Below are 14,257 nucleotides of genomic sequence, written 5' to 3'. Positions count from 1 at the left end.
TATTTTAAAGAAAGGATGCTTTTTTCATCTTCTGTTGCAATCTTTGTTGTAGAAGAAATAAAATATCTGAAACTTTTATTTTATAAATTGTATTTTAATTCCAAGGCTTAAAATAGAAAATCCCTAGAAACAATCTTCAGGATATTTTCACAAGTGCTTTTTGTCTTCTTTTTTTATCACAGTACATGACTATTTCCTTTCTAAATGCAAATATATACCATTTTACATCGTAATATAGAACATAAAAAGTATCCTTGGCCTTTATGTAACATCAAACGATTATAATGAATCAGATCATTGAATGCAGCAAACGTTAATTTGAAAAGTATCCAAGTATGTATTCCAGGCATAGACCACAGATGTTGATCTACAGCTGGATCTGTGATGGGAGGCATCTTCTGCCATTATTCCTGTTACTGGGAATAGAAAGAGAATTGCCGCTGGAGTGTGCATTTAAGCTGGGTGGTATTCAATTTAACTGCAAATGCAACACATGTCATTTGCCTGCATCTCTCCTGTACCTCTGCAGGCTGTTCAGTAGTTCAGCTCTAACCTGAGCTTCCAGCCTTTTACAATACTGACAAAGCACGCAAAAATGCAGAAAAATCACCTGGAAACCCGCTCCCTCCTTAGCCTAAACCTACCGACTGTGTCTTAAGAAAGACCAACATTATGCATCATATTATGAAGCAGAAGAAAGAAAGTCTTTTGTAGTTCGGGTACCAAGCTGAGAACAAAAGCACAGGTTCAAACTTTGATGCTTTTCCTGTTTTCCTGTTCCCCTGAGAAAGGACCCAAACCTGAGCTTGCTGAGGCCAATGACACTGAAGTCAGCTTTGGCTTAGGTCTTTCTACACTCTGCCTTGGCACCCGCAAGGCAGGATTGATGGTAAATCTCTCTGCTGGGCATGTGATACATGAAGATAGTCTGGTCACTGAGGTAAGCAAACAAACAGCTTTTTCAGACCAGCTAATTGAGATAACTCTTGCATTTCGGCCCATGGAAACTCGTGAAATTCAACAACTCATTTACTTTTAGAGACGTTACACCTGAAGAATGGCCATGAAAAGAGGACAGGCTCATTTGAATTACAGACATCAGATAAATCCCTGGACAGAATTGCAGAACTTGCAGCAGAACTGCGTATTAACAAAGCTGGAGGTCACTCATTTTCCTAGTTAATTATTACTTGACAGCAATAAAAAATGATGACAGCAATACTATGTATAACTGTTTAAAGAAAGGGAAGAGGAAGGTGTTTCTGAGGAGTGTGCGAGCATGCAGATAATTACCCATGCCATTCCTCTAATCTCCTTAGCTGTATCATTCTCACCCGGTGTGAAACCAGCTGAGGTGATATAAGAATTCTGCCTAATACTGTTGGATGGGATGGCAGTGTTTAGGCCACACCTTTTTTTCTCCTCTTGGCGAGTATCTGATGCCTTTGGTGAGCGGATAGCCCTTGACTTCCAGAGTCATCTCCAGTTCCAGGTGGCGACTTACCTGTCGCAGAGGTGCCAGCCCAGTCACTGCAGCACAGTGCACTGCCTGCTGCTGTAGGCACTGCTGCGGTCCAGCATCGGCACGTACGTTTTAGCCATGACGCAGTAGCTGACTCCGGGCCTCAAATCTTCTATTTTAATAACCTTGTCTTTTCCTTCGTACACCAGGGCTCTGTGTTGCTTCAGACCAAGCAGAGTAAAAACAGCCAGTCAAGTACATTACCCTAGCAAGTCTGTCTGTGAGCAAAGTTTGATAAGAACAGAGGATGCAGAGCAGCAGGTGGACTTGCACAAAGTCAATAGCATTAATAATGTATTTATGATCTTTGAAGAAAATTCGCCTCCCAGATTCCCCTCCTGTCCCAACTAAGTTGATGGGAAAGAATTAAACAAGGAATTACAACTCAATTCAATCAAATTCCACTCCTGAAAAATAAGCCTACTTGGTTTTCAAATACTTGCACAGTCATCGATGCTCTCACAATCCCAGAACACTATTTCAACTGTAAATCAAGAATGCTGTGCTCATACTTTCCTGGCGTTTCAATGGTAAATGGTTCATATTTAAATATGCACTTACCTCATCTAGCAAGTTGTTAATTATGAAGACCTGATATAGCAGATCGTAATAATTTGTCATTGGTATCTTGCTGCCTGTCTTCCTCTTATAAGGAGAACGTGGAGCCTGTAGCTTTAGTATTATGGATTTGTTGCTATGAACCACTGTTACCGTTGGAGGTCCTATCATAGCTAAGGAAAAAAAAACAAAGCTATGAACATAATTATAGTTTATTAATAATGTTTCACAGAATGCAATTTGAATCCATTCAACAATTTAATGTTCTTGTTACCAACAATATATTATGCTACATTTACTGTTACAGTGCCACTTTGTAAATCCTTACTTCTAGGTGGTTATTGCTTAGGGCATTTGGGGGCTGACACTTCTTGTGTTTGTAAATCTATCTTTGAACCAGACTTTTTGAAATCTCTCAGAGCTACATGTTGCAGACTGCAGGCTGGTCAAGCAAAATGCTTTGGATTCTTTGCCCTGATTTCCTCCCTCCTCCCATTTTTATCTGCGTGCTTGAACTGGATAAAATACCTATTTGAACCATTTCAGTTATGCCAAGGATGCAGCTTCAGTCATTACTTTCAAGTTTTTTCTGCAATCTGCTTGGTTAAACACAGGTAGAGGTTCAAGCGAGTGCCTGCATACCTGTGCGTGCAGCCCCAGAGATGTGGGGAGACAGGACAGCCGCAGCCCCATGCGTCTCTCCAGGAGGAGGAGGTGGCACAGGGCAAGATGGGCTGTTGCTGCTGCAAGGTACTGCTTTATGTCAAAGCCCGTGGTTGCATCCCTACAGGAGGCTCAAGGCAGTTTGCACTTCAGGGATGTGAAGTGACCTGCATTGACATTCACAATTCAATTTTGCATTGACCAGTGAGGGAAAACTGATTAATTCACTGGCAGCTTACTGGTAGGTGCACTGGTACTGTGCAGTGTTTTGGCAGTCCTCCAATTTCTAACATGCTATGGCATTATAACAACTGTACTAACGAACAGCTTTGCGCACGTCCTTTCTAAATACACTGCAGTCAGGAAAACAGATAAATGTGAGGATGGTGGTCACACAGCTCTCAGCACTCTTCTCCCTTATCCTCCCAAGCAGAGAACATTTCCTTCTTTTTTCCACCTTGCGTCCAGTCCTTCCAGCAGCTCTGAAAACAGCTGAAAATGATTTGTGTAGTTTCATGCCTTGAGGAAGAGGTTGAATTAAAGGGACCCAGCACTTCTGATCCCCTAATTATTGATAAGTGGCTACTTATCCACAACCGATTGGCTTTCAAGTGTGGGGAAAATCATTTTATTACAACACTTCACCTGAGAGCTATTGACTTGCAGCTTCTTTCGGTACGGCTTTGTAGCTGGAAAAGGACTACTCATGTTTGCAGATTGGGAGCAGGAATGATGTATTCTGTGCCACAGAAAATCCAGTTCCTTTCTCAGAGAGACCCATATGTTTGCACTTACTTTCTCGCCAGGGAGTGAATCTGCAGCTGAGGCTCCAGTCGGAATAGATGCCAGCTGACGCGGCTTTCACTCTGCCGTAGTAAGGCTCTTGGATGTCAGAGGTCTCTCTTGTTAGGTCACAGACATGATTTTGAATCCCCCAGCAGTCATCTTTATTTTGCCATGTGGTCTGCCCGTACCTATGGAGAAAGAGGAGGAAGGATGTAAGCTTTAGCTATCGCCGACTGGGTCCGTACAAATTTTTAACCGTCTGTTTTAACTCGGAGGTACTGACAAGCCTTCTGCCATGGAAATTAACTCCCTTCGATTTGATGATGGGGAAGATAGATTCCACAGGTGTTTGGGAGCTGCAGGTTTCTGTCTTTTCTGAAATAAACCTGAAGCACAGATGTGGGTCACCAGCCCTGCAGGAAGCCACCGCATACTGGCCCCTTGGGAGAGGTGGGTGAGTTTTAGCTTAGCCAGTGTGTTCAATGCTGGGCAGAATGTCGGTTTCCACCAGCTAATTTCTCAAAGACAGTAGCTATTTCAGATGCTCACCAGGTGTGGCAGGGACGGAAGCATACCTCCTCGGAGGACCAGCTCCTAGCACTGCCTCAATTTTGCCAATTCAGGCATCCTGCAGCACTGTTGTGGGCAAGCTGGGCCACCAAAATACCTTGAATGTCCTAGCACAGAAGTACCTGACTTGGCTAGCCCTGCTTCAGACAGGAGGTTGGACCTCCAGAGGTCCCCTGCAAACCACATTTTTTTTGCAACTCTATGGAGCAACGAAGGTTCAGAGCGTATTGCTGGAGGCACTTGTTCCCTGCCTGCCTCGGGCTGCCAGCTGCACCCTATGGGCTATCAATAAGCACAGCAACAGCAGAGAACCGGCAGCTGAGCATGATGTGGCTGTTCCTCGGGCAAGGGGAGAATATCCCTTGTCACCTGAGAAATCCCTTTGACGTGCCAAGCAGGGATGGGACCCAGCCCGGTGGGAGGCTGGAGTTTCCCTGGTACTTACACTTTGTACTGCACAAAGTAGACCGTGTCTCTCGCCTCTCTGGCCCTCCCAGGCTGCCACTGCAAAGTGCTGTTGAAGTTTAACGAACGAAACTCTACCTTCTGCGGCTTAATCGAATCTTGCAGGTCTCGGTTTTCCAAAACTAAAATCGCTGCAAATAATGAGGAATGACAACATAACGTACTTGTCACAAACACGCTCCTCCGTATCGAAACTGGGGGATATCACTGCAGCTCGTTTGGTTTCATGATGAGCAGACTGCAGGGAAATTAAATTTCCTGGATCACATGTTCAAAATTTCCAAGTCAGAGTGACTAGATCTAGCAGCTACACAACAAACACATTCGGTATTATGAAAGGAACACTTCTCTGTGGTTTGGTTTTGTTTTTTTTTTTTTCATTTTTCCTTTGTGAGTTCAGTGCTATGAAAGATGCCTGATGGACATCCCAGGAAACAAACCCTTCGGATCAATTCACAGAGCCTGCAGCAAGCAGCCCCTTCAGCAGTTAAAGCTGAGTGGTCTTTCCTCCACATCTCAGCTTTAACCTGCAGGGTTTATAACTGTTTTAACTGTTGCCACAGCTGTGTTTATTAGCTGTTGCCTAATAAAAAATAACCTGAGATTCACTGCTTTTCCAGTCTGTACTACAGGAAAAAACTGCCTGAAAACTTTCCAGATAATCTTTTTTCAAACTGTGATGCTTACTGATGACAGAATCAGTTAACAACCTCTCTGAACCATCCAAATCCTAACATTTTTCTGGGTTTTGTGACCCCGATGACTGCAGCTTTATCCCTGGCATATCACAGAATTGGGTAAGACTTGTACTAGTTGAACTTAAACTGGTAATACAGCCATGAATAAACTGAATGAATAACACGCTTGTTTTATCTGCATTTCAGAACCTTGAAAAACAAAATAGCAGACTAATTCGGAAGTGACAGGAGTTTTGAAACCCACCAAAAGATCCAGAGGTTTCCTGACTCCTCCAGAGATTCAGTAACAGACCCAGCACCCCCTCCCCACATAGGAGAAGAGAGGAAAGCCTTTACTTACTTGTTATCTCATCCTGAAGCAGGTGCATGAGTAAGCAGAGGGAGGAAAGCGTGATCCCCTTCATGCTTAGGAGGGCAACTCCATGACTGAAGAGCATCTCTCTTCCTCTTGGGCATGTCTTACAAGGAAGTAATTGTTAAGCACACCAAAGTTCCCCTTATTTTAAGCTCTTTCCAAAATCCCCGGTTTGGCTTTGGTTTAATTTAGCTGAAAAACATATGAGTTACTCTAAATTAAACACAAGCAGTTGTTCTTACTTGGCAGCTGTGGTCGCTCTGAAATTTGGAACTAATTATGAAGTAAACCAGCATGAAAAAGGTCCTTTTTTTTTTAGGCACTAATTCCCAAATAATGTCTGGCAATATTGCTTTATCCCATAAACTTGTCACACAAGCTTGCTTGTTTGCCATGCTAAGATTTTTATTTGTTTATTTATGTATTCACTCATTCATTCATTCATTCATTCATTTATTTGTTTTCAGCTTACTAGTCCTTCAGAGCTGAAGAACACAAGAAATTTTGCTGCAAACAGGTAAAAGACCTACCCATGGGATGTCATCTGATTTGGCAGCCTGTCTCTGGGTTGAAAGCAAGCAGATAGAGTTTGCGGGGGTGCTCGCGGCAGGACGTCATCTAGGAATATCGCATCGGAGGAAGGGGGTCTGGTGGGCAGCGCGTCCACGCCACACTGGCTACTGGGGAGATGCTGGGAGGCCGGGGCAGGCGCCGGACTGCCAGCCTTGAGCAGGGAACGAGGAGGCGAGCCCAGCCCATCAGGCCAAAGTGCCGCTCTGCGTTGGACTTTCAGACTGCCAGGAGTCCTACGCCCCGGCCGATGCGGGTGTGCCACCACGCTGCCTGCACGAGTATCGGTGTTTGTCACCGCTGCCCTCTGAATCCTGCCTTTCTTCCATGTGCATCCCTGCGAGCCTGACCGCAGGGCTGGGGGTGCCGGGGGTCCCCGGAGAAAGCCATCTCACTTTGTGTTTGTAAATGATTTAATGCCACGTGTGCGCCCGCCTGGTGGGAGCCAGGTTTTGTGCTTCTGGGATGTACGGAAAGCTCAGCCGAGTCGGTCACTGGCAGCGAACGTGGTGCGGCGGGAGGCAGCTGGGAGCCTGCCGGCCTTCCTGCCCAGCCCTGCCCCACATTCTTCCCTCCCCAAAAGCTCCCCGACATCCATGTGGACTTTGCCGCTCACGCACCAGTGCATCTGGGCAAAAGTCAGGATGCATTCTCCTTTTGCACATTCATGTTGACAAGCAAGAAGAGCAAACCCAAATTTCGTGTGACTTAGCACAGCACTACGCCATGACGCCAACCAAAGAAATACGGGACATGAAGACTATCTGTCTGCAGAAACAAAAATTTGCCTAACAATCATCTTTACTTTGGGAAGAGGCGGAAGTAAAACCTCTGTCATGTCAAAAAAGTGCAAGTTCAAATGAAAGGTATTTTTTTATTTAAAGGCAATCGGTTATACTCAGGAAACTGGCCAACACCTAACCGAGAAGCTGGCCTCGGTCAGATTCATGGGCACAGGCTCTCGGTTCAACTGATCACCCATACCTCATTATCCAAGCACCAAACCTGCAGCAGATATATTAAAACACTAGATTTGTAGCTTTTAATAATTAATCAAGAGAATTACAGACCTGAGAAGAAACGCAGACAAAAAAAACCCCACCCAAAATGGAGGTAGAAGGCAGAAAGGCCACCCTGTCACCACCAGCTGGGAATTTTTTATCTGTCCGTTTCCCAAACACATTTTCAAAATCCAATGACCTTCACGTAGTTCCCCACACCAGACACAATTAGTATTTCATGCTGTTATATGAGCTCAAGTGCGGGAATAGGGAACTTCTATAACCCAGTCACCAGACTGAAATGTCATCAAAGTTTAGTCACAGGTCGTGTATTTGCTTACTCGAATTGTACCAACACACCTTCCTGTACCCTGCGGAACAGCCCATTGCCGGGAGCTGAAGCATGGAGCTTTGCCAACAGGGCTTTTGATGGCCGGTCGTCCTACGAGCGCAGAGCTGAGGGTCAGCCCGCCCGGCGCTGGTGGGTTTCGCTCCGAAAAGGCTGCTCTGCTGCATGGTGAAACGGGGAAAGAAACGCCTACCCTGTGGAAAAACTCGGGGTTTCCTGCGTGCTGCACTCTGATAGCGTTTAATCTGCGACTGGGCTTGGCACTCTGAAGTAATCGGTAACTCTTCACGTAATTTTTGTGATTATTGAAACAGCCGCTGGTAATCCCCAGGTTATTAGCATCCGTAACATTGCCCTGTTCATCGCCTTCAGTCATGCTTCTTCAGTGCTTTGTGTGGTAAAAATGGCTACAAACAAGTACCAGCTACACACACACACACATACAGACATGTACATACAGACATGTCTTGAGTTTCACAGAATACATATATAATGCTTTTAAAAACATAAACAATTGAGGAACACTATATGATGAGGTGCACTGCAATGCTATTTAAAATACGAATGAGAACTTTTAAAAAACAATATCGTTTAAGAATACTCTGAACAGGACTTTGTGAAGAAATGGAAAACGAAAATGCGTTACTTTCCCCAGCAGAGTGCATGTCAGCAGCGATGCTGCTAGCTCGTCCTGGCTTACACTGAAGCATCTTTTTGATCCAACCCTTTGTGAAACAGAAGTACTGATGCTTCTGCGAACTGACACAGAACCGTGGGCATAAGAACTTTTTCCATTCCTGGAATAAAAACCTATCCAAATGCTGGGTAAACAGATTTCTTGCTGTTGAGGATTGGATATTGCTACACTGAGGTAAAAGTCAAGAACATTCTTGCTGGAAGCTGCCTGACTCATCCAATCCAACAGCACCACCGCACTGGTTTGGGGTTTTGTTTTTCACTGAAGTGAGTTGTTGCCCACCCATAAAAGGAGAAAATTTAATTTTAATGGAACTGCTTCTGCGGTACCACCTTATGCTTTTCAGATGTGAGTCTCTGATATTTGCAGTGGATGGGAGCGTGGGTTTCGCTTAAACGCCTGGATGAGGGTATGAGGGTGCGGGAAGATGAAGGAAGGGTAGAAACTCCTGAAGCATACAGAGAATGCTGCCAGTACCTGGCAGAGGCCAGGCAAGCCTCTCTCTTGCGTGCCATTTCACACAAACTGACACTAAAAAACGAGTGGTTCAGATTATTCTGGACCCAAAGACTACGCTCAGCTGGAGCTGCAGTTTTCAGTCTTTTACCCCTCTAAGCAGCCAGCACAGACTCGCAGACAAATCTGTCTTATGAGGGGACCCTGGGTCATCCATTCCAGCCCAATGCTCAGAGCAGGGCTAAGGGCAGCGTTAGCCCACCATCAACCACTTTCAGTGTGAGCTATTCCCCCATGTATCCACGTGAGACTCCCCCACTGCAACTTATGAGGGCTGCTTTTTGCATTTTGATTGGAGGCCTCGGAGAAAAGTCTGTCGTTTCTGGAAATGTTTACGCAGTTGGCAGCTGCAATTAGGTCCCATCCCCAGCCACCACCTCTCCCAGCTGAAGGGACCCAGTCCCTCAGATTCTTCTGGTGTCCCACGTGCAGCAGGGCACTGGGAAAATGAATGAACACACACACGCACAAAGAAAAACCAAACCAAAACCTCACAGTCAGGCAGGGGGGACTTTCTGGATTTTTTTTCCCCTGCACTTCAGGGAAGAGGCATTGCATCACACGGGTGCTTACAGAGAAGTTCTGAGGAAGCAAGGCGGACTTTCACTGCGCCGTGCGTGCCTTCACTGCTTCCTGCCCACAGGTACGAACCGTTCGGCTCTCACTGCCGAGGGGCTTGGCTCAACAGTTTAATAAGATTGCGGTTAGCAATGCCCAATGCCACAGCTGCACCTCGATACTGAGACATTTGAACATATCAAAGACAAACGTCTGCTGAAAGCTCGCTGTGTAGCAAGTCATTATTTGCACATGATATTTATTTAACGATCTGCAAGTCACCGGATTGCACCAGAAAGTCAGTAACCAGCACTCACTACAGTTCATTAGGAACCGTAGGTAATACTAAACACCAAAATAGCTCAAAGCCTTTTATTTATATGATGAGTTTCTTTAGAATTATCAGTTTTTCTCCTTTGCAAAGCCATATGATTTTTTTTTCCCTCTACTGCTAAGAAGTGCTGTAGCCTGTTTAAGCCAACTGAGGAAAGACCCACTTTTGGTAGGTCCCTCACCAAGTCATCTACAGACAAAAACCCACCAGCTTAGAGACAGGTGGAATAAATATTCCACAGTTTGTTGGTTTCGTTTAGGTAATCTTAACAGTACAGCAAAGGTGCCAGGTGATCACACAGCCAGCAGAAACCACAGATAAGCCTGGAAAGGTACAACACGAGCATTGCTCATGCTTTCTTGGTCCACCTGCTAAAGTAAAGCAAGGAAGGCGTAAAGCCTGGTCGTGCCGATGCTTGCTCTCTCTGACACGCCGCCACCAGAGGCAGCTGAGGCAACGCCTGAAATATTACCAGTGTGGGCACGATATGACCCATGTGCTCATTTTTTTGCGGGCAGTGATTGGCAGTCTCCGTGCCTGCCCACCGAAGCCCCGTCCGTGCCGGGCTGAGTCGCTGTGCAGCACGAGCAGGGCGAGAGGTTGGCAGGCGCACATTGTGGGAAGAGACGGAGGGAACTGGGATGACTGTCTCCACATCTGTAATCAAGGCTTGGGCTGCAGGAGGAGCGAATGGTTCTGGTAGCTACTTGGTGATAAAACTTGGAAAGATGCAAGCTCCAGGGGTTTCCCTGGCCAAGGCAAAAAAACAAAAAGAAGGAAAAAAAAAATACACTGCCTTTCACTCATCTCTTCTGCAAGTGGAAGTCTGTAAGCATGCCACTTTCCAGCTGGTGGCTCTCTTCTGCGGTTGTCTTTCGAATTCTCAGTATCATCTCTTTTTCATCCAAGGAATGAGAACTCTAGAAAAGGACTCTGTTCTAAAAATCTTCTCAACTACCTCCAAACTCCTACTGCATTTGCAAGCATACTGTCATTTTACAAGCTTGTTTTTTTAAATGCAATGTCTCAGACCCTGTGTGGATGCAGTCCCCTGCCATTCAGGAATCGGCGTGCTGAGCTTTTCAGGACAGAAGCCTCCACACGCAGCGTAACTCGTTTTCACACTTCTCAGAGGTGTTAGTTTCGAGTTTACTGCAATGTGACCATTTAACCAGGAAATTTAGATCACCATGATACTTACTTGCCAACAAGCTTTGTTCTATATTCTTTTCCTTGCAGGAAATGAAATTCGGCGTCTCTCGAATAAAATTGCTAGTTTTGCTGCACGTCTTGGAAGCAGTTGATAAAGTCACTCAGCAATTAATCACCCAAATTCACAGTGTTTTGTTACAATTGCCATTCAGACTGGGGTGGGGCAGAACAGGTACTATACTACTGCCCGACATAAGGCCAGACTGATTCCCGGGATGAACCCAGTGGAATAAGGGACTGAGGGAGGGCGAAGGCGCTCTCTGCCTCTTTGCCTTGATTCAGGTGCTGGCACCACCCTCTACCCATTCAGGCAAGCTTTTGAGACTTTTCCTTACCTGTTATAATTTATCTCACATTTAATCACATTTGCAGCAGGTTGCTGCTGCTATCACAGGCCTCAGCTCTACCAAATCTGGTAGCAGAAAGCACACAACACTCCATACCGTTCCTGTCTTCTGCGATGGGACTGCGCATGCACTCCACCTTTCCTGTAACTAACTATTAACTCGCAAAAAAAACCCCAAAACACTTAAAACATCAAAAAACCAATCATACCCAGAAAGAAAATACAGTGTATTAGATTTTCATTCTTTTCACTGTATTTTCAATCTGAAAGGATTCTATATAGTTTTTGTGGAAGGGTATTTCTGAAGGGGCATAAGTTGTTGAAGCAACCTTTTCGAGTCTGTGCTACTCGAGATGTTGGCACAGGTAAAAGCCGGATCAGACTTGAAATGGCTTCCTGAACTACTGCACACCTTGCAAACATTTGACAACTGCAGGATTAATTTTGCAGAACACATAGCAAGCTGGCTGGCAGAACTACCTGGTTTGCCCGCTCATCATTTGCTCTGTGTGCAATGCATTTCCTCTTCTAAGCTGTGGCTGGACTGTAGAAAATAAAACTTCTTTGCCCCCAAATAAATGAAAAAATAGTTTTCAGCCTGATCAGCGACCCTGTCATTGTTCAGTTACACAAATGGGCGAGTTAGAAAGCATGAGGGTGAGAGGTATGTTCAAATGAGATAAAAAAAACCAAAACCTGAGGGAAGAAAACTGTTTTCACTGTGATTCATTCATAACAGGTTAACCAAAAACCTAATCCATTACTAAAACTCGCAGAGTCTGTGTTATAAATTTAAATGTAGTAATTAGTGCAGACATGTTATAAATCCCTGACTCTGGTCAACCTGCATAGCCATTTCTAAGAGAACCTGAATTCTTAAGGTATGACTCTTCTTACAGGAATCAGCACTACTCATAACCTTAAGAAGTTACTTGGAAGGAGTAACCACATCTCCTGGTTTCAGCTGGAATAGTTAATTCTCCTCCTAGCAGCTGCTGTGTTTTGGATTTAGAAGGAGAATAATGTTGGTAACACTGACATTTGCAGTGGTTGCTATGAAATCAAGGACTTTTTCCTATTTCTCACATGCAGCTGCTGAGCAGGTGTGCAGGAGCTGGGAGGGAGCAGAGCCAGGCAGCCAGCGCAAGGTGGCCAGCAGAAATATTCCATGCCATAGACGCCATGCTCAGTTTATGAATGGGGGTTGGCCAGGGGGCAGGAACCTGCTGTTCTTTTTTCCATGAGCTCAAACTTTTCTGGGAATTCAGTGGATTTTGGGGGAGTTGTGTGAAATTTGTGAGTCTGGGGAAATCTGTCAGCTCCAGGAAACACACGGGTTCTGCGATCACTGCTGTGGGACTGACTGCAAATCGGTCACCGGGTAGTGACAAAAACTGTACGTAGTTTGTTTTGCATATTCATTATTGTAATAATTCTTATTACTATTATCACCATTTCCTTTACTGTCTTATTAAACTGTCTTTATCTCAACCCACGAGTTTCCCCTTTTGTCCATTTTTCCTCCCCCTTCTGCTGGGGAGGGAATGGGAGGGATGAGCGAGCGGCTGTCCAGTGCTTGGGAGCTGGCTGCCGGGTTAAACTGTGACAAAGTGCTGATCGGGAATAGAAAATGTTTTTAAATTGCACATTCTAGATTTGACAGACAAGTGAAACCAAAATTCTTCTAGCAGTAGCCTTAATTTTTTTTTGTGTAAATTAGCATGACGTAAAGACAAATAATTGATTTTCAAGATACAGATAAGAATGCAGATGCTCACTAGTAAGAAGTAAACATCACATAAGTAAGACTTCTGTGATCACTTCAAATAAAGTAATCAGGAAGACTTTCAAGAAAGCCCAGCTTTCCTTGTTCTGTAGCAATTAATCCATTCATATTGTGCGACCATTTGATCCTTGTCCATAACTTTTAAATAGAACACAAGCAGAGTCCCCAGGCTCAAGCAACAGAACTGGACTGAAGTTACTGCAGGCTGCATCAATAGCGTCAAATGGCGAAAAAGAAATTGCAAGATGATGAAGTAGCCAGAATCAGTGGATCAAAGAGTTCTTTTCATTAGAAAATACTTTCTAGGGGTAAAGAACTCCTAGAATAAACTGCCTGATGGGGTCATGGTCTCTCTAGACAAATGCGTAGGAGGAATGATGCAGTTCTGGGGAGAAGAATGAACCACAGACCCCTGGAAGTTTCACCCAGACCAATGACTGCATCCATTTAGAGAACAGAGAAAGTGTATTAATAAAGAAAGGCTTCATAGTTGAAGAACTCATTTTTTAAAAACTACACTGAAGAAATCTATGCAGGTCACTTCTAAAATAAGAAGAAAGGTGCTTTGTGCTTGGTTTGTTGTTGTTTAGGTGTTTTTTTTAAGACATACTGAAACTATTAATTTGAACCTAGTAGAACAGCTCTTATTTATTAATACTGACCTGTTTACACGGCACCACTTCAAAGCAACCAGGTATTTCTAGTCTTGAGAAAAACAGCTCTTCTCACACACGCTTCTTTTCCTGCTGTCTTCCCTAGTGAAGGGCTACACACAAATGTGCATGTCTGTTCTAAGCAACTGGGACATTGCAAGATGTCGTTTCCATGGATGTCAGTAGATTTGACAAGAATGATTTTTTTTTTCTAAACCACATTATTGATTTATGTGGGAAAAGCATAAAAGCAGAACATTTGATGCTTCTGTGCCAGCATGTAGTATTACCACAATACTTTATTTTATTATCAGATCTGCAATTAATGAAGTTAACAACATCTACACAAAAATGAGAACTAAAAAAGTTCTTAGAAATGCTGTCAGGTATTAGGCCAAAGCTTTGTGACACAACTTCTCTTACACAGCATATAATGTTTTGAAGTCTTATATTCCATCATCTCCCAAATCACTTTTAGGATGCAGGAAGGGTGGAATGCTGAGCAGCCGTGACAAGAGTAAAAATCACCTGGAACAGCTCGAAGAGGCGAAACCTTCTATGTATCTCACACTGGACAGTTGATATGTCTGTAAAAGGCATTAATGTTAAATGATTTTG

At 44.3% G+C, this 14,257-nt stretch overlaps 1 protein-coding gene across 1 annotated transcript; it reads right to left on the bottom strand.

Annotated features, from left to right (window-relative positions):
• Positions 1 to 264: 264 nt before the first annotated feature.
• On the bottom strand, positions 265 to 5,699 carry IL22RA2 (interleukin 22 receptor subunit alpha 2). The gene is made up of 6 exons (XM_009931989.2): positions 5,603 to 5,699; positions 4,545 to 4,695; positions 3,539 to 3,717; positions 2,084 to 2,253; positions 1,505 to 1,683; positions 265 to 416 (listed from the first exon to the last, which is right to left on the bottom strand). Exons 1-5 carry the CDS (start codon positions 5,697 to 5,699, stop codon positions 1,528 to 1,530), a joined length of 753 nt encoding a protein of 250 aa, XP_009930291.2. The 3' UTR covers positions 265 to 416; positions 1,505 to 1,527.
• Between the last annotated feature and the right edge of the window lie 8,558 nt (positions 5,700 to 14,257).

This window comes from Opisthocomus hoazin, chromosome 2, assembly GCF_030867145.1.
Source record: "Opisthocomus hoazin isolate bOpiHoa1 chromosome 2, bOpiHoa1.hap1, whole genome shotgun sequence".
NCBI classification, from domain to species: domain Eukaryota; kingdom Metazoa; phylum Chordata; class Aves; order Opisthocomiformes; family Opisthocomidae; genus Opisthocomus; species Opisthocomus hoazin.
The sequence above is the reverse complement of the archived record's forward strand: the minus strand, read 5'-3'. Positions and strand labels throughout refer to the sequence as shown.